This window comes from Pleuronectes platessa, chromosome 14 (genome assembly GCF_947347685.1).
Source record: "Pleuronectes platessa chromosome 14, fPlePla1.1, whole genome shotgun sequence".
Lineage (NCBI taxonomy): Eukaryota > Metazoa > Chordata > Actinopteri > Pleuronectiformes > Pleuronectidae > Pleuronectes > Pleuronectes platessa.
The window spans coordinates 39,969-67,773 of record NC_070639.1 but is presented as its reverse complement, the minus strand read 5'-3'; the positions used below and the strand labels follow the sequence as shown (position 1 = coordinate 67,773).

At 44.3% G+C, this 27,805-nt stretch overlaps 1 protein-coding gene across 1 annotated transcript; it reads left to right on the top strand.

Moving 5' to 3' along the window:
• The first annotated feature begins 16,362 nt into the window (after positions 1 to 16,362).
• Positions 16,363 to 27,250, top strand: LOC128456167 (eukaryotic translation initiation factor 4 gamma 3-like). The gene is made up of 21 exons (XM_053440247.1): positions 16,363 to 16,371; positions 16,780 to 16,941; positions 17,243 to 17,398; positions 17,695 to 17,892; positions 18,597 to 18,749; positions 18,831 to 19,064; positions 19,634 to 19,738; positions 20,204 to 20,342; positions 20,678 to 20,934; positions 21,690 to 21,724; positions 22,025 to 22,128; positions 22,242 to 22,351; positions 22,471 to 22,643; positions 23,230 to 23,355; positions 23,480 to 23,561; positions 23,986 to 24,097; positions 24,747 to 24,969; positions 25,439 to 25,739; positions 26,194 to 26,296; positions 26,409 to 26,534; positions 27,064 to 27,250. The coding sequence occupies exons 1-21, from the start codon at positions 16,363 to 16,365 to the stop codon at positions 27,222 to 27,224; spliced, it is 3,069 nt and encodes a 1,022-aa protein (XP_053296222.1). The 3' UTR covers positions 27,225 to 27,250.
• Positions 27,251 to 27,805: the final 555 nt, after the last annotated feature.

Here is a 27,805-nt window from a genome sequence, read left to right as displayed (position 1 = left end):
AAACAGGTCAGGGATAAAGTTGTGGAGAAATATGAAGCAGGGTTAGATTATAAAAAAATATCCAGTGCTTTGAACATCTCTCTGAGCACCATAAAATCCATCATAAGAAAATGGAAAGAATATGGCACAACCGCAAACCTACCAAGAGGAGGCCGTCCACCCAAACTGAAGAGTTGGACAAGGAGAAAATGAATCAGAGAAGCAACCAGGAGGCCCATGGTTACTCTGGAGGAGTTGCAGAGATCCACAGCTGAGGTGGGAGAATCTGTCCACAGGACAACTATTAGTTGTCTACTCCACAAATCTGGCCTTTATGGAAGAGTGGCAAGAAGAAAGCCATTGTTGAAAGGGATCCATCACAAATCCCGTTTGGAGTTTGCCAGAAGCCATGTGGGAGACACAGCAAACATATGGAAGAAGGTGCTCTGGTCAGATGAGACCAAAATTGAACTTTTTGGCCTCAATGCAAAACGCTATGTGTGGCGAAAACCCAACACTGCCCATCACCCTGAGCACACCATCCCAACAGTGAAACATGGTGGTGGTAGCATCATGCTGTGGGGATGCTTCTCTTCAGCAGGTACAGGGAAACTGGTCAGAATAGAGGGAAAGATGGATGGAGCCAAATACAGGGAAATCCTTGAAGAAAATCTGATGCAGTCTGCAAAAGACTTGAGACTGGGGCGGAGGTTCATCTTCCAGCAGGACAATGACCCTAAACATACAGCCAGAGCTACAAAGGAATGGTTTGGATTAAAGAATGTTAATGTCTTAAAATGGCCCAGTCAAAGCCCAGACCTCAATCCAATAGAGAATCTATAGCAAGACTTGAAGATTGCGGTTCACAGATGGTCTCCATCCAATCTGACTGAGCTTCATCTTTTTTGCCAAGAAGAATGGACAAACCTTTCCATCTCTAGATGTGCAAAGCTGGTAGAGACATACCCCAAAAGACTTGCAGCTCTAATTGCAGCTGTAATTGCAGCGAAAGGGGGTTCTACCAAGTATTGACACAGGGGGGTGAATACTTATGCACCCAACAGATGTCAACTTTTTTGTTCTCATTATTGTTTGTGTCACAATAAAATTTATTTTGCACCTCCAAAGTACTATGCATGTTTTGTTGATCAAATGGGAAAAAGTTTATTTAAGTCTATTGAATTCCAGTTAGTAACAGTACATAATGGGAAAAAGTCCAAGGGGGGTGAATACTTATGCAAGGCACTGTATATATACATGTAAAGATGTATAGAAATATTATTAAAAAAAATTCATATTCATACATGTTTTGTAATTATGATACGGCTATATTTCATTAGATTTGTTTTAATTATTTTAAACCTAGGTTTTAATAGTTCAATTAATATATTTTTATAAAATTTCACATTTTTAGATTTTTATTTTCTATTAAAATATATACCTATATTTTTTATTAATTAGATGGTTAATTTTTTTATTAGATTCAATTGTATTATTAGATTTGTTTAATTATTTTAAACCTAGGTTTTAATAGTTCAATTAATATATTTTTATAAAATTTCACATTTTTAGATTTTTATTTTCTTTTAAAATATATACCTATATTTTTTATTAATTAGATGATTAATTTTTTTATTAGATTCAATTGTATTATTAGTCTCCATTTTTTTTAAGTTTCAATATCTATAAATGAAATAAAATATAAACAAACATAAATACAATCATAGCAGCCCACAAATCCAAGATCAGATTATTCTTTAGACGCATTTGTTCCAGAAATGAGGAATAACTTAAAACCAAGATGACATTTGTCGAATCAGTTAATCGACACAAAGCTGCACATAGAATAAGATTCCTCGTATATGTATCTATATGTTTAATCAGGTGGTTTAAATAAGCATCTGTTGAATGACACATACACTGTGAGTTGAATTAAAAACGCATAAATATCAGTATTATATTGAACATGGCTCCTCACACTTGCACCATGTTTTTGAATACATTTTAAACTTTGGAGGGGAAACAGCGCCCCCCGGCGGCCGGCCGGCGCCACGACTATGGGACACCTGGTCGTAATGGGGCGGGGCCGCTAAGCAGGAATCTAAATAAAACATCGTGCAGGATTCAAACTACAAACTCTTTCACTTTTCTTCCGACTCTTGAGGTGAGTTCGTCCCGCGGTGTCGTTCGTTGTTCGCCGGGCTCATAGATACACGGAGCCGGTACCGGAGAACACGCAGGGGCCGCTGGGTGTCCGCTCCTCTCTCCCCCCCCCCCCCCCCCACCCCCCTACTCCGGGCAAAGTGAAATAAATTTTATCTTTTATCCGTTTGGCTAATGCTAACGCTGGAGTCCTTGTGTAACAGAGTTAAGAATGCACTGTATTTATTTTATTTATAATTTGTATTTGTGAATTTACTTGTGGAGGTGATGTCGTTGTGCACTACCTTTTGTGCTCCCCAAAAGTTTGTTACTTCCTGTTAGCCCTTCCCTCCCTCAGTTTAGTTTTTCATCACTGAGGGTGAGTCACCTGTGTAGAAGCTCTGTGCTGTTTTGTAGTTTTCCTTGAAGGAATGACCGTTGTGGATTGTATGTTGCGTGTATGAGTACAGTGTGCTGTTGTTTTGAATGTTTATATGTTTTGACAATGTTGTGGTTTGAAATCCACGGAGATGTTATTTACATAATGCGGCCGCCATTTTGTTTTCGCTCCGCGGATTTCGGCAGCCTTTGATGTCAATTTGTTCTGTTTTGTAGACTTTTGTATGGAGAAAAAGGAGGTTTTAACAGCAAACCTATGTTGTTGTCTGCAGGTATGTGAGTTTCTTTTTGGATCTAATAACTGTTTCACCAATAATGTGTTACTGAGCAGTTTAGTTTTTCATCACTGAGGAGAGTTCGTCCCGCGGTGTCGTTCGTTGGAGAAAAAGGAGGTTTTAACAGCAAACCTATGTTGTTGTCTGCAGGTGTCTGCAGTTTTTGTAGGTGAATAAATACCCAAAAACCAAGTCCTGAGTCACATTTCTACATCCGTTACACTGGTGCCGTGACCTTTCGGATCATCAGACCAGCTTGATGCTCGTCGCCGTGGATGCTGTGCTGCCATCCTGATCCACGTCTCAAGATTATAGTGCGGTCAGACCTGTAGAAGACCCTTGATTGGGGCATAGCGATTTATACATATATTATTATTTTTTTCTCTTCCCCTCCAGTGTGTTGACAACTGTTTTCATTTCTAAATATCTGTGTACTTCTTATTAACCTTTTTTTTTACATTTTTTTTTATATACATATATATATATGATTATTTTTTTATTTTTTTATACACAACGCAAGTACATTTCATGGTCAAGAGTTGTTTTAATTAACAATGGATGATTTTTCTAGTCCTATTCTGCCAAAAGGTAGAGGTGCATGGATAAGTGCTATTAATAACAGTAGGGATGTGGGACGCTCAACAGCAATGCCGGATGGCTATGCAGATACTGGGTTAGGTCAGATCCCAAGTTATACTCCCACTAATGTGCCTACAGGGGGGGGTCCACATACTTCCACTCCTGGCAGTGATGTTGATGCCATTCACCATCTCACAGACATGGTAGGACAGTTAGGAGCTCAGATTGGTGAGTCTATTGTAGCAAAGCTGATGTCGGCTGGTGTTGTAAGCTTAAATAGTGGTAATCATACTGCTCCTATGACTGAGAACAGACCTAGTGACACTACCAGACATGATGTTCCACAAGTGACTGTACGTGTTAAGCCTGACAGAGAACCACAGACTTTCAGAGGTGACAGCACTGACAAAAACTCAGTCCAGGACTGGATTGACATGACTAAGACTTACCTCAGAAAGCAAGATGTTCCTATACAAGACCAGGCAGAGGAAATTATAAGTCACTTAATGGGCAAGGCCAGGGATGTTGTGAAAATCGCCCTACGCAGTAACCCAGCTCTTGACGTACGACAGAAACCAGAACTGGTGTATGACATTCTTCTCCAGTATTTTAGTGATGCTTCGTCATGTCTTCCTCTGGCAGACTTTTACGCCACTCTACCAAAGCACAAAGAGAACCCAGTCGATTACTGGATAAGACTGAATAAAGCAGCAGATCAAGCCAATGAGGGCCTGCGCAGGCAAGGGAAGCAGACGGAGGACATGGCTGATGAAGTGGCCCTGATGTTTGTCAAGCATTGTCCAGACCCAGAGCTCACGAGCATCCTAAAGTGTAAACCAGTCCACGAGTGGAACTCGCGTGATGTTCAGCTGAGGATTGATGACTATGAGAGGGAGTTGAGAGCTAGTAGCAGAACCACCAGTGCTAGTCAGCTAAAAAGCCACACTGCCTCTGTAGCTCCTGAGCAATCCACATCAGCAGTGTCCGAGCAGCATCACACCCTTTGCCCCTCTTCAGCGTCGGAAACAATTCAAGGTGAATCCCGTCCGGCTCAGAATTATGCCCCTGTGCCAGCTGTGGCACAAAATCTACAACAGTCAGAAGATAGGCTCCTCACTCGCGTAGCGGACATGTTTCAGGAGATGATGGAGAGAATGCAGCAGCGCAGTATTAACCGCCCGACTCGAGGAAGTAAGTTTCAATATAACCCTCGCGACAGACGTTCCAGAGAGGCGTTTTGCAGAGTGTGTAACGACTCTAGCCACACCACCACTTCGCACTGCATGGCCGAGAGACTGTGTTTTGGCTGCTACGCCCCTGGCCACACCCGACCAAATTGTCCTGTCAAAAGCTCCTCCCCTCCTCACGCTGAGGGAAACTAACTGGCCTGTATTTGGAGGGAGGCAGTACAGGTTTCACCAAAAACTTCCAAACTGAAGATATGTCTGATGCTGAGACTGTTTACATATCTGCGAAAGACTCAGGTAATAACTCTACAGTTGTTTATCAAAATATTCACAGAATTGGCAATAGTGACAGTCTTTTCAACACACCTGCAGTGGTGAATGGATTAGTGATAGGTGGTATGTTGGACAGTGGTTCTATGGCCTGCAGTATTAATGAAAAGGCTGAGATGAAACTGAGAAATGCTGGGTCAATTACAGATCAGACGTGTGTTGACGTGAATGTAGTCCTTGTTGGTTGCGGCGGGCTTCGTGTTAAACCCAAATGTGCTTTTGATGTGGAGATGGAAGTGTATGGCTGTAGGATGTTGGTTCCCACACTAGTTGTTCCAGGACAGCATGATGAGTTGATCATAGGAACTAATGTCATAAAACACGTCATGCATCAGTCTAAGCAGCGTGAATTATATTGGGACACAGTGTCTGGTCCCTGCTCAACCGTTGACTCAGAAACGGTAAATTTCCTGTCTATGCTCTCTGGTGTGAACCCTTGGAAAGGGGATGCAGTTCCTGACAAAGTTGGAACGGTGAGGTGTAACTCAGCCACATGTCTCGAGCCTGGTCGGGAATATCTCATCTGGGGAAAATTGCAGAAAAACACTGTTGTTTCACCTGGCAGTGCTGTCATGTCAGAGCCTACGTCATCACGATCAATTCCGAGAGGCATTATGGTTGCGAGCCTTGTAACTACACTCTGGGGAGACAGATGGGTCCCACTCAAGCTAGTCAACACAACAAGCAAGTCTATAGTGATGAGGCGCAACGCAAAACTGGCTGACATCTTCTCCTGTGTAGCACTTGAGGATATGGATGTTGCTGATAGCCCTGAGGTTGCCCTCCCCAGTTACACTCAGTCAACTGTGCCACTTGCTCCTGAAGCAGATTCTGTCAAAGACCGGCTCATGTCAGTTAGACTCAGTAATGTTGACATTGAGTCATGTGAGGTGTCAGCGGATTGCAAGAGAAAAATTACCGATCTTGTCTTGCAGTGTGAGGACATATTTTCAAAACACCACCTAGACTGTGGTGAGGCGAAAGGTTTTGTTCACCGTATATACCTGTCCGACAACAGACCATTTAGACTCCCATACATAAGAGTGCCCCCTGGTCAATACCAGAAACTTCGCCAAGTGTTGAACGAGATGGAGGAGAAAGAAATCATTAGAAAGTCATCCAGTGAATATGCATCGCCTCTGGTGCTTGTGTGGAAGAAGAACGGAGATCTCCGCATCTGTACAGACATTTTCGGTGGTTGAATAGGAGAACCCTGAAGGACGCCCACCCTCTTCCTCATCAAGGGGACTGTTTGGCAGCGCTTGGAGGCAACTGCCTGTTCAGTACAATGGATCTGACCTCCGGCTTTTACAACATGCCCCTTCACAAGGATGATAGGAAGTATTCTGCCTTCACCACACCCATGGGCCTGTTCGAATTCAACCGTTTGCCACGAGGTCTCTGTAACAGCCCAGAGAGCTTCATGCGCATGATGACCAGCATCTTTGGTGACCAAAATTATCTGAGTCTGCTGTGCTACTTGGATGATCTGCTGGTGTTTGCACCCGACGAGAAGACTGCCTTGCAACGGCTGGAGCTGGTGTTTAGTAGGTTGCGTGGTCATAACCTAAAGTTGTCCCCTAAGAAATGCTTCTTCCTCAGGAGATCCGTAAAATTTCTTGGTCACATTATAGACGAGAATGGCGTTTCAACAGACCCATCTAAGGTTGACAGCATCACAAGCATGACGAGCAAAGACTTGATGGAGCCTGATGGCAAGACACCTTCTCAGAAGAGAATTAGGTCCTTTTTAGGGATGGTGAATTACTACCAACACTTTGTGCCCAGGTTCTCCGCCATCGCCAAGCCGCTTTTTGATCTGCTGAAAGGTGGAAAAAGGAAAGGCAAACAGCTCAAGATCAAATTGTCAAGTAGGAAGCTACATGAAACTGACTGGACTAGAGAGCAGGACCGAGCTTTTGAAGACCTGAAGGACTTGCTAGTTGGAAGTGTTGCCTTGGCCCACCCTGACTTCACCCGACCCTTCATGCTGTCAACTGATGCATCACTGGATGGCTTGGGAGCTGTGTTGTCCCAAATCCAGGAAGGCGATACGCGTGCCAGACCTATTGCTTTTGCCAGTAAGTCATTGTCTCAGTCCCAAAAGAACTATCCAGCCCACCGGTTAGAGTTTCTCGCTTTGAAATGGTCAGTTTGTGACAAATTCAGTCACTGGCTAAAAGGCCACAAATTCACAGTTTGGACAGACAACAACCCGCTGACTCACATCCTGACTAAGCCGAAACTAGACTGTTGTGAGCAACGCTGGGTAGCAAAGCTGGCTAGTTATGAATTTGATATTAAGTACGTCCCGGGTCGGCAGAACATTGTAGCTGATGCTCTTAGCCGTATACTATTTGTCAGAGAGGATGTTGGTCACAGACTGCTTGCTGAGCCTTACGAAGGTCTTCTTAACCCTTGTGTTGACCCAGCATGTGTTTGTGTGTGTGTGACAGTCTCCCGTCTTTGTGCGTGGCGTGCAGCAATACAAATAATTTTTAGAAAAAACGTGTGCCACCTCATTTTCTTCTTCTTCTTCTTCTTCTTCTTCTTCTTCTTCTTCTTCTTCTTCTTCTTCTTCTTCCTCTTCTTCTTGTCGTTCGCATCACCGAGCAACAACAGGCTCGAGTACGCGCCGCTGGCAGCCGGGGATGCTCGCGGCGCGTGCCCTCGGGTCACCGGGACCCCGGCCGACGTGCTACAGGCCCTACGTCTTCGCGTCGGTCCTGTGCAGCTATAAAAAAGAATACAAATGAATTTCCTTCTTCCTTTATTGATATTACCACTGAGCATGAGTCTTTTTCTTCTTCTTCTTCTTCTTCTTCTTCTTCTTCTTCTTCTTCTTCTTCTTCTTCTTCTTCTTCTTCTTCTTCTTCTTCGTCTTGTTGTCGTTCGCATCACCGAGGAACAACAGGCTCGAGTAAGCGCCGCCGAAGATATTGTCGATATTCATGTTTGCCCCCCCCCCCCCCCCCCACACACACACACACGCACACACGCACTCACACACACGCACTCACACACACGCGCTCACACACACGCGCTCACTCGCGCCAGGCCGCTGTCCTTTCCGACAGTACATGCCCAGCAAACCGGCGAAATACGGGATCAAGTCGTGGGTGGCGTGCGACGCCAGATCAAGCTACGCTTGGAAGATGCAAGTCTACACCGGAAAGCCGAGCGGCGGGCGTCCGGAGAGGAACCTGGGGCTGCGGGTCGTGCTCGACCTCACGGAGGGACTGAGCGGGCGCAACGTCACGTGCGACAATTACTTCACCTCCTACGAACTCGCGCGGCAGCTCCTGGAGAGGAACGTCACCGTGGTCGGCACGGTTCGGAAGAACAAGCCCGAGCTCCCGCCCCGGCTGCTCGCCGTCAAGGGACGAGCGGCATTCTCCTCCGTGTTCGCCTTCACGCCCGCCGCCACTCTGGTGTCGTACGTCCCGAGGAAGAAAAACAGGAACGTGGTGCTCCTGAGCACGCGGCACTCGGAGGCCGACGTCAGCGACCGCGCGGACGGCAAACCGGTCGTCGTCCTGGACTACAACCGCAACAAAGGAGGCGTGGACAACCTGGACAAGGTGATCGGAACGTACAGCTGCAGGAGGATGACCGCGCGCTGGCCCCTGGTCGTCTTCCACAACATCCTCGACGTCTCTTCCTACAACGCCTTTGTGATATGGCGAGAGGTCAACCCCGACTGGATGCCGGGCAAGCGGAACAAGCGCAGGGTGTTCCTCGAGCGGCTAGGAAAGGCTCTCGTGGCGCCTTACATCGCGCGGCGGGAGCGCGTTCCACGCACCGAGGCGTCTGCCGCGGTCGTGAAGGCCGTGAAAGTGGCCGCGGCCGCCGCAGCCGAAACCGCAGCCGCCGCCGAGCAGAGAGACGATGACAGCGACCGAGACGACGCTCGGCCCGAGCGTCCGGCTGCCCCTCCGGCCCTAGTCCCGCAGCGAAAAGAACAAAGACAGCAACAACGACAGCAACAGCAACAATCCCAGGGTCCGGCCTCCAGTCTAGCCCTGGCCGTCGCGGCCGCCGCGGCCCCGCTCGCCGCGAGCAAGAGGAAGAGGTGTCAGATATGCCCCAGGAACAAGGACTGTAAAACTCACACAAAGTGCCGCGGGTGTGACAAATACATCTGCAAGAGCTGTTCCCTTTTCTATTGCCCTTCTTGCGCGTGCTGATGTGTGGTGGGCTGTGCGTGTGCACGTGTGCGCGTGCGTTTGAAAGCAGGGACAGGTTCCATTACGCAACGGAGGGAGCCGGGTCGGTCCAGCGTCGCGAGTCTAAGGGTCACAGGGACCCCGACCGACAAGCGACCGGCCTCATGTCACACCGGCCCTACGTCTTTGCGTGTGTCTTGCAGCTATAAGAGAAATAATAAAAATGTGTTTCTTTTTTATTATTATTACTGCGCACGAGTCTTCTTTTTCTTCTCCTTCTCCTTCTTCTCCTTCTCATCACCGAGCAAGAACAGTCTCGAGTGCACTACACTGGCAGCCGGGTCGGTCCAGCGTCGCGAGTCTAAGGGTCACAGGGACCCCGACCGACAAGCGACCGGCCTCATGTCACACCGGCCCTACGTCTTTGCGTGTGTCTTGCAGCTATAAGAGAAATAATAAAAATGTGTTTCTTTTTTATTATTATTACTGCGCACGAGTCTTCTTTTTCTTCTCCTTCTCCTTCTCCTTCTTCTCCTTCTCATCACCGAGCAAGAACAGTCTCGAGTGCACGACACTGGCAGCCGGGTCGGTCCAGCGTCGCGAGTCTAAGGGTCACAGGGACCCCGACCGACAAGCGACCGGCCTCATGTCACACCGGCCCTACGTCTTTGCGTGTGTCTTGCAGCTATAAGAGAAATAATAAAAATGTGTTTCTTTTTTATTATTATTACTGCGCACGAGTCTTCTTTTTCTTCTCCTTCTCCTTCTCCTTCTCCTTCTTCTCCTTCTCATCACCGAGCAAGAACAGTCTCGAGTGCACGACACTGGCAGCCGGGTCGGTCCAGCGTCGCGAGTCTAAGGGTCACAGGGACCCCGACCGACAAGCGACCGGCCTCATGTCACACCGGCCCTACGTCTTTGCGTGTGTCTTGCAGCTATAAGAGAAATAATAAAAATGTGTTTCTTTTTTATTATTATTACTGCGCATGAGTCTTCTTTTTCTTCTCCTTCTCCTTCTCCTTCTCCTTCTTCTCCTTCTCATCACCGAGCAAGAACAGTCTCGAGTGCACGACACTGGCAGCCGGGTCGGTCCAGCGTCGCGAGTCTAAGGGTCACAGGGACCCCGACCGACAAGCGACCGGCCTCATGTCACACCGGCCCTACGTCTTTGCGTGTGTCTTGCAGCTATAAGAGAAATAATAAAAATGTGTTTCTTTTTTATTATTATTACTGCGCACGAGTCTTCTTTTTCTTCTCCTTCTCCTTCTCCTTCTCCTTCTTCTCCTTCTCATCACCGAGCAAGAACAGTCTCGAGTGCACGACACTGGCAGCCGGGTCGGTCCAGCCTCGCGAGTCGTTCAGCTATAAGAGAAATAATAAAAATGTGTTTTTTTTCTTCTTCTTCTTCTTCTTCTTCTTCTTCTTCTTCTTCTTCTTCTTCTTCTTCTTCTTCTTCTTCTTCTTCTTCTTCTTCTTCTCATCACGGAGCAAGAACAGGCTCGAGGACACGACGCGGGAAACCGCGTCCGCAAGTCTCAGGGTCACGGGGACGCCGATGGGAGAGACGGTCCTCAACGCGAGCGGCCGCGCAAGCCCCTCAGCGCGAGCCTTCGGGTCTCAGAGACCCAGGTCGATGAGACTCGCCAACGCGGGCATCCCAGGGGTCCTACGTCACACCGGCACGCAACTTGGAGCGGGTGTGACAAATACATCTGCAAGGGCTGTTCGCTTTTCTATTGCCCTACATGCGCGAGCTGATGTGTGGTGGGCTGTGCGTGTGCGCGTGCGTCTGTGTGTTTGAAGCAGGGTATTGCAAACAAGCGTTAGTCAAATCGCTACCCAAACGCTCACAGCCAACAGCATGGGGAAGCAGGGACAACACGAGGGTTAACGAGGTCTCAAATGTGTCTAGTGCTTCTGTTCAGAAAGCCTTCAAATCTTCCAGTGGTCACCATACATCCCATTTGGATAGGAATGACATTCAGTCCACGTGCACTCCAGTTCATATGCAAGTTCAGTCTGTTGTGATGTAGGACGTGTCTGCCATGCTGCAGTCACACATTGAGTGGGACACATGTTCAAGGGTCCGTGCAGCTGAAGTGTTGCAGCATCTACCTCAGTTGATTCCGCCTGGGCTGGACGCCTTACCTGCTTACACCGAGAAAGAACTTCGCGATAAACAGTTGGAGGATGAGGCCCTCTCCCGTGTTTTCTTCTATGTTGAGAGGCATCGGAAGCCTTCCAGAAGAGAAAGGTTTAAAGAGTCTGTCTCTGTTACAAGGTACTTGAAGCATTGGGATAGGCTGAGTGTCATTAACGGTGTGTTGTACAGGGTTTCTAAGGACCACAAAACTAAGGCAAAGCGTTTTCAGTACATTGTCCCTGATTCACTGAGGTCTGTGGTCCTGCAAGGTGTTCATGACAGAGCAGGTCACCAGGCTCAGTTCAGGACTCTAGGTCTGACTAGACATAGGTTTTTCTGGACAAATCTTGATAGAGACGTGAGAGATTATGTTCGTCATTGTCAGCGATGCATTGTTAGCAAGAAGGTTGAGCCTGAGGGTAGAGCCCAGTTAGAGAGCATCACATCTACAAGGCCATTAGAATTAGTTTGTATTGACTTTTGGTCAGCCGAGGATTCCAAGAACAGGTCCATTGACGTCTTAGTGGTTACGGACCATTTCACAAAAATGGCTCAGGCATTTCCATGTAGGGATCAGACAGCCAAACAGCTCGGAAGAGTTCTCTGGGATCGTTACTTTTGTGATTTTTCCCGAAAGGATCAACAGTGACCAGGGTGCTAACTTCGAGAGTCACCTGATTAGTGAGCTTCTCAGAGTCTCAGGCATCCGGAAATCACACACTACCCCCTACCATCCTATGGGAAATGGGAGTGTAGAACCGTACCTTGGGTGGCATGATCCGTGCATTGTCCCCTGATGAAAAAAGTGATTGGCCAAGGCGCTTGCAGACTCTGACGTTCATGTACAACTGCACTGCCCACGAAACAACGGGTTATGCGCCCTTTTACCTAATGTTCGGACGTGTCCCCCGTCTGCCTGTTGATGTTCTTTTTCGTAGTGTGCTCCATGACTCTGCAGTGACAAGCTATGAAAAGTACGTTACATGTCTCACTGAAGATCTGAAGGAAGCGATGGAGATTGCCAAAGACCATGCTGGTAGAGAGCAGTACAGGCATGCACAGTTGTACAACAGGAAAGTGAAAGGTTCCGACATTAACATCGGTGACAGAGTGCTCATGGCCAACAAGAAAGACAGGGGTAAAAAGAAGCTTGCTGATAGATGGGACTCAACCATTTATACTGTAGTGGACATGAATGAAGGGACACACACGTACAGGATCCGTGACACGATCAGTGGTCAAGAGAAGGTTATCCATAGGAACTTACTGATGCCAGTCAATTTCCTCCCTGTTGGGGACACAAGTGAAACCTCTGAACCTACCTCGTCTGAGTCTGTTATGGGATCGTCAGTGTCAGGAACTGTTAATGTGGAAGGAGCCGGAGAGACCCAGTTTGAGAGTGACAGTGTGTCTTTTATTGCCAGTGGCAGTCTTGATGCTGACGATGACAAAGATTCACCTGCATCTGATGTACTTAGTCAGGGTGTATCGACTGAACTAGAACCTGTAGATTCTGAGAGGAGGACCATAGATTGGATCACTCAACTGTCGACGCCATGTCCATCAGTAGTGGCTATTTCTGACCACCAGAGCGTGACCTTTGGTTCCCAAGAATCCTCGGTTTTACAAGAGGACAATCTGCTAGCTGACTCAGTTATTTGTAATGTCAGCCCTGGGACTGCTGTGGACAATTCAGCACATGTGAGGGAGTCGGACTGTGATACTGTGACAAAGACTTCTCATACTGACGTGGAACATACTGTAGACCAGACTTCACAAATACCCTGTGACCACTCTTTTGCACAAACTCAGGTTAGATCTAGATTTGGTCGGCTGGTTAAACCTGTTAACAGGTTCCTACAAACCATGTCTAGGCAGGATGTTGTTCAGGACAAGTTTGGTGTGTAGTCTATGTTCCAAGCGTTCAATGATTAGGGTTTTATTCAGCTAGTCTACGCCTTAATAAGTCTGAATGTTTTGTTTTGGTTTAATACTCCATTGTTTTTGTTTTCTGCTATGCACAAGTTGCATTACACAATGTGTTAGGGTCTTGTGGGGTGTACAAGGCACCCCGTTGCCAGTTGATGGACCTGCCAAAGACAATGATGGTGCACTTCTACACCTGCATCATCGAGTCCATCCTCACCTCCTCCATCTCCATCTGGTTCGCTGCTGCCACTGCCAACGACAAAAGGAGGCTGCAGCGGATCATCCGTTCTGCTGAGAAGGTGATCGGCTGCAATCTGCCATCTCTTCAGGACCTGTTTGCCTCTAGGACCCTGAGGCGGGCAGGTAAGATTGTGGCTGATCCCTCCCACCCGGGTCACAAACTATTTGAGGTTCTTCCCTCGGGCAGGAGGCTGCGGGCCATCAGGACCAAAACCTCCCGCCACAAGACCAGCTTCTTACCGGCTGCAGTTGGCCTCATAAACAAGGCCCGGGACCCCCACCTGACTCAGACTTTTATTCCGCCCCCTCACCTTTAGGATGTGTTAAATTAACACATTACATCATATTATACTATACTGCATCACATTGCATATTGCAATCGGACACTGTTTACTGTTTTGCATTTTGCATATCACTTTTTACATTTTTTATCTTTTATATATTTTTATTCAGTAATGTTTATGTCGAAATAAATGTTACTTTGTATAGATATTTTGTATTTTTGTATTGTATATTTGTATTTGTGAATTTTATTAAGTTACTATTTTATTTTGATAGTGCTACTTGTGGAGATGATGTCGTTGTGCACCACCTTTTGTGCTCCCCAAAAGTTTGTTACTTCCTGTTAGCCCTTCCCTCCCTCAGTTTAGTTTTTCATCACTGAGGGTGAGTCACCTGTGGATTGTATGTTGCGTGTATGAATACATGTTGATGTGTGAATTGTTGAATGGCAAGAACAGTACTAAAGCACTTTGAGAGGTCATCAAGACTAGAAAACAACTATACAGATATAGACCATAAAGAAAATGATAATAAATCAGTTTTTTCCATTGTTAGGGTTCAATTAAAAGTTAATTTGCTCCAAATGTAATTGGTTCTTCTCTGACCCAATCTGCTTCTTTCCACTTAGTGTGCTGCTCCCCCTTTGCAGTTGTAATTTGACAGCGGTGAAAACATGGATGGTGTCTTTAATTATCTAGTTTTGTCACAACTGAAGGAGATGCTGAACATCTCTACCAGTGGATACAAAAATACTTAAAGGGTCCTCTGTTCACTATTAACTATAATTTAAGTTTAAAAAAAGAGGGCAGCTCATTCTTGTCTCCCCCTCAGAGCCCGAAGCCACGGAGGAGGAGCCGGCAGCATCTTCAACCAAGGAGGCTGAGACTAAGGAGGGTGACAGCAAGGCGGGGGCAGGCGATGCAGGGCCCACAGAGAACGGAGAGCAGAAGGCCGATGACGAAGCCGGGGAGGAGAAGGAAGGAAAGGGCACAGAGAAGAAAGAGTGAGTCTCAACCAGAGAACGAGTTTGTCAACTCTGAACACTGCGATATTTCACTTTGATATCACTTTTATATGTTTATATGATCCTTACCTTTGCTGGATAACTGCAGACTGCTCCTCATGGTCGCAGCGTTGCATTTCCACAAGATTACATTACATTACATTTAGCTGACGCTATTATCCAAACAGACTTACAATAAGTGCATTCAACCCTGAGGGTACAAACCTAGAACAACAAGAATCAAGAAAGTACAATTTCTTCAAAAATAAAGCAAAACTACAAAGTGCTATAAGTAAGTGCATTTTAAGTGCTACTAAATTGTTAGTTTCAAATTTTTATTCAAGGTATAGTCGGAAGAGGTAAGTTTTTAGTTTGCGGCAGATGTGTGAACTTTCTGGTGTCCGGATGTCGATGGGGACCTCATTCCACCATTTAGGAGCCAGGACAGCAAACAGTCGTGATTTTGACATGTGACCTGTCACGCCACACTCATCCCCCTCTTTTTGGTTACAGTTTAGATATGATTATAATCTGCACACACCGGTGTTGTAAACCGTTCTAATATTAAGTGTATAATTATGTCTTCAGAGAGAAGTGGAGAGACTTGATGTGGACTGTTATCAACAGCTCTGTGGGAGATTATCACCTTGAATATTACAGATGAGGTAGAAAGACATTTTATCTATTTGTACAATGTTTTATTTCTTTCAATACGTTTATCCAAAGCGTCTTACAATATGTGCATTTAACCATGAGGATACAAACCCAGAGCCCAGTACATCGGTTCTGTTTGAAAATCTGTGGTGCTTCCACCTGCTGAACACAGAATAAACTATAAGAACCAGATGGAACATACACAACACATAACATTATTTTACAGTGAGTTTCTTTTCATTAACATGGGAATTGACCCCTTCTTGGAGCCCGCCACTAGTGGCCACCCAGTGAACTGCAGCTTGTCCAAGATGCGCCTCGGCTTAAAGGCAGATTTTTCTTTGTCCATGATGCGCCTCGGCTTAAAGGAAGATTTTTCTTTGTCCTATAATGTCCTATGTTATTCCTTTGATGTTTATTTGTAGTCATTCCTTCTCTCCCTCATTGCTGGACATCTACTCACAAACCACAAGTTTGTTACAGAGTCACGACAGACGCATCATCTGGTAATTTACCCAACTGTAAGTTCCCTCCTGCTTCTCTTCTTCCACCATCATCATCAAAACCGTATCTTTTCCCAGTGTCAGAAGACAAAGATATAAGGGAATGTCTTTAGTTATTCAGTTATTGATGAGAATTATATTACGTTAATTATTGATATCATTTTTGTATCTAGCTCCCTGTACTATTTGCCAACTTTGGCTTTTGACTTTGCCCACTAAAGATCAAGGGCTAGGTGATATATCAGGAATTATCATGATAAATGACACAATTCATTTTTTTTTTGTAAGTTTATAGGCAGATATTTTTTCTCTCCAGAGTGATGCTCTCTGTTCTATAATGTGCTCTGTTATTCCTTTGACGTTTATTTGACATCATTCCTTCTCTCCCTCATTGCTGGACATCTCCTCACAACCCACCAGTTTGCTACAGTCACGACAGACGCATCATCTGGTAATTTACCCAACTGTAAGTTCCCTCCTGCTTCTCTTCTTCCACCATCATCATCATAACCATATCTTTTCCCAGTGTCAGAAGACAAAGATATAAGGGAATGTCGAATGTGAATGTAGTTATTCAATTATTGATGAGAATTATATTACGATAATTATTGATATGGTTTTTGTGCCTAGCTCCCTGTACTATTTGCTAAACTTTGGCTTTTGACTTTGTCCACTAAAGATCAAGGGCTAGGTGATATATCAGAAACCCAACAGATTGCTACTGAGACGTGACAGACACATCATCAGGTAATTATTCCCTGGTTATTCGTAAAACTTTTTGGAATTGTATATAATGTTATTTAATAGATGTCCATCTGAACTTTGACTTAAACATAAGAAGAATAGTCGTCTAAAAAACTGAACTTGTTTGTACTTTAGATCAAAGCATGGCAGCCTGCAGAAATGAGTCAGCTGTCTCTGGGATCGTTCTTAATGTCTTCTGTGTTTCTCTCCCATCTTACCTACAGTTTTTCCAGAGGACTCAGATACAGACTGCTAGGCCCACCATCCCGACAAACACGTCTTCCAAACAGCCTGTCTCACAGACTCCTCTAGCCGTCTACCCAACTAATCAGCCAATCATGAAGCCCATGGCACCCATGCCTTTCCCTTCCCTGCGGGCTGCACAGGTGAAAGAAACACACTGACCTGTTTACAGTTGATGGTTGCTCTCATTCAGGGGTAGGGGAACCTTTTTTTCTATCAAGGGCCATTTCAATATTTAGAATCTCCTTCAAGGGCCATGCTAAATATTGATCACATATCACCCTAGCCTTTCTCTCTTTTTCTATCTATTTTCGACCCTTTTATTTTTGTATCTACCCATTCTTCCGACCTTGGTCTTCATTCTCTCTGGCTCCCCCCTGTCTTTTTCTTTAAAAGATATTGTCATGGTAATAATACTGTTTTTCCCTTTTTTCCTGTGTTAAGCTTAAAAACCTTGGGGCCCGGCGACCACCACCCAGGAAGATCATCATGGGCCTGTCTTTGCACGACGATGTTCAGCTGAAGAAATCAGAGAATGCCTGGAAACCAGGCATGAAGAGGGAAAGCCTCCCAGCGGAACCAGAGTCCAACAAAACACAGGTACAACCAAATATACACAATCTGAAATCCACAAAGCAGTGGGCATATATAGAAATTACATATACAGAATTTTCTGATAATAAATGTTAGTCTACGTGATTGAAGATTTTCAAAGTATTGGAAATTCCAGTAAAAATGTTGTTTAAATCTGTAAATATAGGAAATCATTGTGAGTATTTAATTTCCGTATTACTAGTAGCTTTACAACAGGAGTAGTTTTTCATGTGGAGTGAGAGATTGGTGTTTGTGATCGATGACCTCAGAGTTTAAGTACATGTTATGACCTACTCCCTCAGGACCTGTTCAAGAAGGTCCGCAGCATCTTGAACAAGCTGACGCCGGAGAAGTTCAGCCAGCTGGTGAAGCAGGTCTGGGACCTGACCATCGACACTGAGGAGCGGCTCAAAGGAGTCATCGACCTGGTGTTTGAAAAGGCCATCGACGAGCCCAGCTTCTCGGTGGCCTACGGGAAAATGTGCCGCTGCCTCGCCACGGTAAGCTGGTCGCTTAGTTGAGCAGAGAAGTGTGTCGACTTTGGAACGAGAGAGTCTTGTGTTTGCAATGTAATTGTTTGAATTGGATTTGGAGAAGTACTTAAATATAGCTTTTTCGTAAACTGCCGCATTCATCAGATGCAAAAACACGATGGAGGAATTAAGTGTAATCTTTAAACCATCTATTGGAGGGGTGTGCACACTGTGTCTCAATATATAGTCAACAATTTGCTAAATGTTTATGCAGCAAATGGATCAATTGGTTCATATTCAGCTCTGCCTTGATGCAGAATAATGCTGTGAAAAGCAACACAATTCAGTACAATGTGATGATGAGGTTTTATTGTTTTGATGCCTCTAGAGTGTACACCAGACGACACTATTTATTAAGGAGTTTGAAAATCAGTCACAAATAATCCTTTAAAACACAATTTATTAAACGTGCATATCCTTAATTATAGACACTATTAACAAGAGTTCTAGAGAAACTATTACATTTTCTGTCTTCCATCATTTGATAACATAACCTTAAAAATATATCAGTCATTAAAATCTAAATAATCCAGATACGAAAATATTAATTTGCGAAATATAAAAAGAAATGTTAAACCGCTGAAAACTTTTTTCCCGGTTAGTTCATTACTTATTTTATTCTAATGCTTATGTTCTCTACTGAATTCATTCCACTTACTTTTCATGTGCAGCTCAAAGTGCCCATCACTGACGCTCCCAACAACACAGTGAACTTTCAAAAGCTGCTGCTAAGCCGCTGCCAGAAAGAATTTGAGAAAGACAAGGTGGATGATGTGGTGTTTGAGAGGAAGCAGAAGGAGCTGGACTCTGCTGCATCGGTAAGTGTGACACCGGATCTTTACCAAAACAACATTTAGTTTCTGTTTCAACTCTGTTCAAGAGGTTTGTTTCCTTGGTCCCATTAGACGGAGCGTGACCGACTTCAGGTAGAGCTGCAGGAGGCCAAGGACATTGCCCGGCGGCGATCCATCAGCAACATAAAGTTCATTGGTGAACTGTTCAAGCTAAAGATGCTAACAGAGGCCATCATGCATGACTGCGTGGTGAAGCTGCTGGGGAACCACGACGAAGCTTCCCTGGAGTGTCTCTGCAGGCTGCTCACCACCATCGGCAAGGACTTTGATTTAGTGGAGGCCAAGGTGAGCTGGTGGTTGTACATTTTACATAAATCTTAAATTTCTTTTATTACGGTCTTAGAAAGGTCTGAGGGGCTACAGATTGAAAACTTTGAATATAATCTACAGGATAATATGCGGCTGGTTTCCCTTTCAAATTAAATATTAAGAGAAATGCATTGTTTGCAGGGATGAAGATGTGATGAGAACTTTTTGTCAGCAGTGTTTTTGACATTAGGGCAGCCAAAGATCAGTTCATGTCTCTGCTTTCATCCCACTAAGATGTTTTCTTCTGGAAATGTCAAATAAGTGATTTAGAAGGTGATTCTGATTTACAATCCCACAGCAGCTGCTTACAAGTAGGTTGTGGTCGTTTCCTCAGCACGGAAGCTTTACGGCTTTTACGGCTGTTGATGAAATGTTCCGGTTTCATCTCAGGCGGTCAGGACTGTTCCAAGTGATAAACTGGACAATTGGTCAACTCTGAAAATAATAGTATCTGCAACCTGCTGTCTGGTAGATTGAATGGAGACATGCTGAACATGACTTTCGTGTCTCAAATTAACCGTCTCTCTCCCTCTGTGTCTCACCAGCCTCGGATGGATCACTATTTTAAGCAGATGGAAAAAATCATCAGAGAGGGGAAGACGTCTTCACGCACAAGGTTCATGTTGCAGGATACCATAGACCTAAGATTGGTGAGTGGGTCTTTGTGATTTTTCTTTCATTTGCACAATTGTAAAGAGTCCAAGAATCAAATTCTTAACCGTAAGATGGATTTTACCAGAGAGATTTATTTCATCGATCTCTCTGATGACCAGGAACATGATACTATATTTTCTGGTCCTATTCTGTTTAATGAATATCTACACTGCTGTTGTTAAGGAGATCTGATGCTTTTTAGAAGGACTGATATAGATAGATACATAGATAATGGCGAAGAAATGTAAGAAAATTCCATAGAAACAACGAACAGGGAAAAATGGTTGAAACCTGAGGAATACGTGATAACTATTGATCTTTAATGAATTCATCAGTGTGTCCCCAGTCATTAGAATATTCCTCTGTGATTGAAGCTGAGCTAAGACATCTGTTTAACACTACAGAATCTGTCTGATTCAGGTTTGAAGTCATTGTTGTTCTGTACATTTGTTTTTCTTCAGCACAAATGGGTGTCAAGAAGAGCCAACCAGGGTCCAAAGACAATTGATCAGATCCACAAGGAGGCAAAGCTTGAAGAGGAAGAGGAGCAGAGAAAAGTGCAGCAGCAACTGTACTTCAAGGACACCAGGAGACGGCCAGGTCAGGCCTGCAGTCTAAATCCTCTTTAAGGTTTAGAATTACATTGGCACAGCTATAGTAACTCAGGAAGACAGGCTGTAGACTTCCTGTCCCTATAGCCTGCAGAGATGCTATTGTGCCCAACAGCAGACAGAAAGCCCCCTAGCTCCCTCCCATCTGCTAGCTGACCTATAATATTTCATCCTGTAACGCAGCATGCCACTAAAACAGTCAGAAATGTCACTCTGTCTGCCACTTTCACAGCTGTTTGACTCCACTGTTTTTCCTGTGAACTTATCTTAAACCTGTATTTCCCTGTTTGTTTCTTGTTTTTTTGTGTGGGTGTGTCTCCACAGATCCAAGGGAGCAGAGGGAGCAGAGAGAGCAGAGACAGCAGAGAGAGCAGAGACAGCAGAGAGAGCAGAGAGAGCAGAGACAGCAGAGGGATCAGAGGGATCAGAGAGAGCAGAGAGAGCAGAGGGAGCAGAGGGATCAGAGGGAGCAGAGGGAGCAGAGAGATCCGCAAGTACAGGGAGAGGAGACCTGGAAAACTGTGCCCATGAGGAAGAATGGCAGGACCATCGACCCCAACAAGATCCCAAAGATCTCCAAGGTGAGACGAGCTTTCCGAGGCTTCGACACAGATCTTACCATTTTACCTTTTTCTTACCTTCTACTGTGAGGTTTGTACAAATGCACTGCTACAGGAGACATGAAGCTGCTATTTACTTTCTGTCCCTCATAGTTGATTTGCTCATATCTCTACATTGGAATCACAAAAACAATGACAAACAATTACCATGTGTTAACTGGTCGTGTTCCATGGAAACTTAAGCCGTTGTCAGGCGTGACCTCCGGGTAAAATCTGGAGAATTGGCTACAGACTTTAAACATTTAAATAACTTAACTAATTTTGATTTAATGATAGTTTGATCTGAGAGATTTGAAATTTGAATTTGAATTAAAGCTGGAACCTAAAGCAGAGTCAGGACTTGTTAAGTTTCTCTTGTATAATCAGAAATATGTAATATTTTATGATTCATACAGACATTGGTAAACAAGTTTCTTAGATTTTCTACTTATTACTGATAAAAGACTCATAACAGGGGCATTTGTGTCGATTTGTTCCTGCTTCTTCCTCACGCCCACGATTTCACGCCCTCAACTCAGAGTAAATCAATTCAACAATATACATAATGATTTGTATAATGAGTTTAATAATGTAAAACAATTTCAAAACAAGAGAAGCTGAATATAGTATATTTTGTGAAATCAGCAGTGACCTCTGAGTAGAAACTGATCACAGACAACGTGAAAAGTTGTAAGGCTCATTTTTTTGTGCCTGATGGTCTGTTTCTCTTTCTGCAGATGGACGAGAAGATCCAGCTGGGCCCTCACGGAAGGTATGAGATGACAACACTGTCTGATTTGAAAGATCCTGTTGGTGTTAGGTTTCTCTGAAACATGAGGAGAGTGTCTCTGTGATCCTGATATTTATCTTTCCTGCTATCAGGATATTTATAACTCTGATTAACTAGTTTCCATTGACTTAAAAAATAAATCAGTTTTGTTATTAGGGTTTTGTTTCCTCTCTGTTTAGGGCAGTGATAATAATTTGTAGTAGTTTCCAAATTGGTTAGAAAGCTTTATGTTCATTTACATTGACATCCTTCCTGACTCTTTGTTTATCCGTTCCCCACCAGTCGTAGCCGTACAGAAAAAAAGTGCAGCAACAAGCCGCTGATCTCTGCACCGAAAGTCACTGAGGTCGAATCTGAGCCAGAGCGCAGCAGAGTCCGAGAGCCTGGTGAGACACACGTTGCTGCCCAACACCGGAGTGACAGGACAATAACACTGACACATTCACTCTGTGCCATTAATCACACTGTTGTGACTCTGGTTGTTTATTTGCATCGACAGTGAAACCTGAGCCTGTTCAGACGAGAGAGAAACCTGCTCGGTCTGAGGAGGAGATCGAGAGGAAGTGCAAGTCCATCATCGACGAGTTCCTGCACCTTAAAGATTTCAAGGTGCTGAGATCCACTCAACTGATAACTGATTTTTTTTCTTTTCGATTTCATAGAATAAACCTTCTTAAAGGGAAGAATTAAAGTATAAGTCTTGAACATGCGTCTTTGTTTTGTTGCAGGAGGCTGTCCAGTGTGTGGTGGAGCTTGATCTGGGCTCTCAGTCGCACATCTTCATACGCGTGGGGGTGGAGTCGACTCTGGAGCGCAGTCAGATCACACGGGACCACTTGGGCCAGCTCTTCTTCCAGCTGGCGCAGAAGGGAATCCTGCCCAAACCCCAGTTCTACAAAGGGTCAGTTCCCCCGCTCAGTTCTACTTAGGGTTGCAAAATTCCGGGAATATTAAAAGTTGGAAACTTTCCATAGGAATAAACGGGAATATACGGGAATATACAGGAATAAACTGGACATTGTGTGGCTAATTTATACTAACTGTATTTACCTTGTCATATACAGACATAAATATAAACATTTTGTTTTGTCATAGGCTGATTTGAGCCCTGAGGAAACTTTGGGCACTTGACTATTTGCTTCTGCATCTTTGTGTCATTCTTAACAGAGGTCTTTGCACAGTATTTGCAAATGTACACAGCCTTTGCTTCTACATTGGCTGGGGTGAAATAAAAAGATTTATTTGATGTTGTCCAGCCATTTATCTTCCTGCTAATTATTTTTCAAAACCTGTCGATACCAGAATAAGCGAGAATGACCGTCAATTTTCAGTGGTTTTTGGTTTTCTAAAAGACCATATTGTCGTTCATTTATTTATTTGGGGAACATGTAAACATTTTCTGCTTCTTAACTTACTGAATTTATATTGACTATGTTTTTCGGAGCGGCTCTTTTTCCTAACCACAACGTCCTTGTTTCTTTTCCCAGGTTTGCAGACACGCTGGAGCAAGCGGACGACATGGCCATCGACGTTCCCCACATCTGGCTGTACCTGGCTGAGCTGCTCAGCCCTGTGCTGAAGGAGGGGGGCTTCTCTATGAGAGAGCTCTTTAGGTACGAGACCACAAACGTGTTGACTGTGATGAACTCTGCTCTAAACTAAGCTGTGTATGAAGTAAAGATCTGCTCAGACTTTTAAGATTTATTTAAATTTCTGTCATGTTCTGTTTGTTCACAGTGAATTAAGCAAACATTTGCTTCCTGTGGGAAGAGCTGGGATCTTGATCTCTGAAATACTGCTCATACTATGCAAACAAATGGTAAGAAACACTTCAGTCTGTTCTTCACTCTTTTTTCCTGTTACCTGTTCTCATTATGAAGCAGGTGGATTATAACCAGTGACTCAGCTGTAGATATAATTTAAATACACATAGATTATTGACTTGTATACAATCTTTATTGAAATATTTTTACACTGCACTGGAGTTCACTGTAGCATTTTTTTTTTTGTATTATTCATTCAGTGTTATTATTGTGATTCTGCTATAATTATTATAAACCAGTTAAATGAAAAATCTCACTGAAATCAACTAGGCTGATTTGATCTTTTGATTTGAAGCAAATATTTTCTAATTCATTAAGTAAGTTTATGAATGAAATATTTCTCCCTGCTGTAAATTAGACGTAATAGAAAAGACATTTCAGAGCATAGGTTTGTGACGTTGTCCCGTCTCGTGTCCACAGGGCCATCGTACTGTGGCTTCTCTGTGGGAAGAATCAGGCCTCAACTGGACTGACCTTCTGCCGGAGAAAGAGGATGTCCAGGCTTTCATCTCACAACAGGTCAGTGATGAAGGTCAACACTCATCAAGACTCAAGAAATATCAATGGAGGGAAACCCTCTGTTACCATCTATCAGCTGTTTGAAGACTTTTTAACTAATTGAGACAAATAAGAACTTTCTAATGTTTTTTGTATTGTTTCCACGCCGTCCTTCTCTTCTATACTTCCTCACCATATCAATGTTGTCTCCACTCGAACAGAAACTCCAGTTTCTTCAGCCACAGAGTCCGAGTGTCTCAGAGCACAAACCTGAGCCAGAGGGCAGCAGTGTCCGAGAGCCTGGTGAGACGCACTTCACTGTCCAACACCGGACAGACAGGACGATAATACTGACACATTCACTCTCTGCCATTAATCACACTGTTGTGACTGTGGTTGTTTATTTCTCATGTTAAAGGAGATATGACCAGTCAAAGTCAGATTACCCCTAAATAATTATCTTGGAAAGCCCATATCTCCATTAATTAAGATCTGTGATATGACAAATTTCAGTTCCATGTGTTTCTCATGTGACCAAATCAGCACATTCAATTTAATTAAGATCTGTAACTGTTTGGCCAATTTCACATTACTTATATGTGAAGAACTGTTAAGTGTAAATATTACCTTTTGCTGATTGAATTCTGAAGACATGTATTCATCTGTACTTTTCCTTCTTCCAGAGGATGCGCCAAACCGGCAGGCCAACCCACCTGAAGCGGCCAACTCAAGTGAGCGTCCCTCAGCCAAGGAACCAGCTTCTTCTCACTTGTCCTCAGTCGAGGAGCTGAAACCCTCTTTGGTGCCACCTCAGACTCTGAACACAGACAAGCCTCTCTTAGACGCCCCTGGAACTCTGGCTGCCTTGTCTGGAGCAGCCCCCACGGCTTTGAACAGCCTTGCAGAGTCAGAGACTGAGCTGGAGACAGCCGCCGTTGAGCCTTCTCTCATGCCCCCTGCTGCACTCCAGCCCCAAGCCTCTAGTCCTGCTTACAGAGAGGCCTCCTCTGAAACTTTGCCTTCTGACACCACTCCTCAACAGAACCCAGACGTCGAAGCCAGGACAACTCTGGGAAGGTATGAGATGACAACGCTGTCTGATTTGAAAGATCCTGTTGGTGTTAGGTTTCTCTGAAGCATGAGGAGAGTGTCTGTGATTCTGATATTTATCTCTCCTGCTAGCAGGATATTTATAACTCTGATTAACTAGTTTCCATTGACTTAAAAAATCTTTTGTTTATTTCGCTTCTGTTTAGGTCACTGATAATAATTTGTAGTATTTTCCAAATTGGTTGAAAAGCTTGATATTCAGAGTTTCTCATTTACACTGACATCCTTCCTGACTCTTCGTTTATTGGTCCCCCATCACTCGTAGCCGTACAGGCAGGAAGCGCAGGAAGAACAGAAAGCGCAGCGCAAAGCCGCTCAGCTCTGCACCGTCTCAGCCTGATCTGTACACCAGGGGAAGCAGCTCAAAGGAGCCAACCCCGGAGGAGCCGCCAAGAGACAGCGAGCCAGAGGGAGCTGTGCCTAGGAGACCGAATGTCTCAGAGCACAAACCTGAGCCAGAGGGCAGCAGTGTCTCTAGTCCTGTTTACAGAGAGGCCGCCTCTGAAACTTTGCCTTCTGACACCACTCCTCAACAGGACCAAGACTTCGAAGCCAAGTGTCTGAAGGTACGAAAAGTGAAATCAACCAGTCTCTGCGAGTTAGTAGTAAAAATCCTGAAGGGCAGACAGAGTGGGGCTAAGTTACACCTTGTTGTAAAGTAACTGAATATAATTATATTTCGGACCTTGAAGCTAATGTTGGTCCACGACTGTTGGTAAGATCTCATCAATACAATTCCTGGATCCACCTGTGCTCCAAAATGTTAGGTTTCCTCCCTGGGTCCACAAATATTCATGGGAATCATTTCAGTAGCTTTTGATGAATCCTGCTGACAAACTGACTAAACAAATGAAAACATAAGCTCCAGTTCTAGACCAGAAATACGTTAGTTACACATCTACATACTTTGAACTCTGTGTTTACTGCTCTTCAGTGTCATCACTTCTGAGCTAATTCTTGTGAATTTGACAGACGCTGTGTTTTTACTCCTCCTCCTCCTCTGATCTCTCTGTTTCTCAGGAGAACCTGACTGAATCTCACCTGAGCTTGTTTCCCTACCTGAGGGCGTTGATGACGGCTGTGTGTAAGGCAGCAGTGAAAAGTAAGCTCTCCACCAGCCGGAGCAAAGACTCCTCTGCTCAAATCGCACCGCTGATTACAATATTTATTCTCTGCCGAGCGTATGAATTTAATCTGCCTCCTTCTTCACTGTGCAGATAACACCAACTGTCGAGTGCACACGGCCCTCATTCAAAAGAGATTACCTGTATTGCTCCAGTACCGGAACTCAGAGAGTGAGCGACATCTGCATGCTCTTCAGGAACTTCAGTCGCTGATCGTCGCCCTCGATCATCCTCCAAGTAAGTTCTGCATCAGAGTTCACTCCAAATGAAACTCACAGATCATCCCTTTTCTTTGTTTCTTAAGAATAAACTGTGTAACAAGTTCTCAGTTGTGATCCAACCAGTGGAACAGTTCAATCTCACTACAAGGTCCATTTAGTAGCTTTTCTGGAGCTTTAGTTCTTGTCACATGATTCTCATCAGCAGAAGAACTTCGCCTTGTTATATGGAATTGGAGATTTTCATATTTCCGTCTATTTTTTAAGGACATTTGAAAAGTTTGGATTAAAACTTTGAATCTCAAATTTTTTCTCCACTGACATTAACTTGATTCGTTCATTTGAGAAACATCACTCCAAATAACTTTTGCTAAACACAATGCCGTCTTCAGTTATTTCTAATACATCAATTTTTGGTTTCTTATCTAGATACAAATCCCATTACTTGAATTGATAACATTAGGAATTGGTCTCACCTCACGGAAAAATGAGATTTATTTCAATTTCGTCACAGCTGAAACGATGACTGACATGTATTTGTTCTCCAGACCTCCTCAAGATATTCTTCGAGTGTATGTACGACGAGGACGCATTCTGCAAGTCGGGGACCAGAAAAGACCCGGCCAATCAGCTGGATAAGGGCGTGGCCCTGAAGACCGTCACAGCCTTCTTCACATGGCTGCAGGAGGCGGAGTCGGAAGACAATTGACGAGTTTGGATTCCAAACTTTTGCAACGTTCCGCACTTTTTAATTTATTAATAATAAAAGGTAGTTAAAAATGCTCATTCTCATGATTAGTTCTTTCCATGTTTTGGTGCTTAAAGGGCATACGACTCAGTGTGTGTGTGTGTGTGTCTGTGTGTGATGAACTGAGACAGTTGTGTTGTGTTGGAAGTTGCCATAGCATCGTCAGATGACCTGTGTGATCAGACCAGGAGGAGCAGCTGAGCGATGAGCTGCCGGCTCCTCAGGATCAACGACACAGGTTCCACTCGTTTGGTCTGTTTAGTCATCGCAGCCCAAACAATCAAACAGCACCGTGTCGTTGAAAGTGTCTCAGCAGCTTGTCGCCTCATATATTTCTTATTTGTACCATCTTTTGTATGTGTGTATCTAGATTGTGTGTTTATGAAGCCATGACATGTTTGAGTGTTGTCCGTCATAATGTGGTCACGTGACCACCAGGTCGCCCAAAACACACCCACTGTGAACATGGATACCGGAGACGTATTGGTTAACTGATGATTCAATTTATTGGCAATTATTTAGGTAATGTCCAAGCAATAATC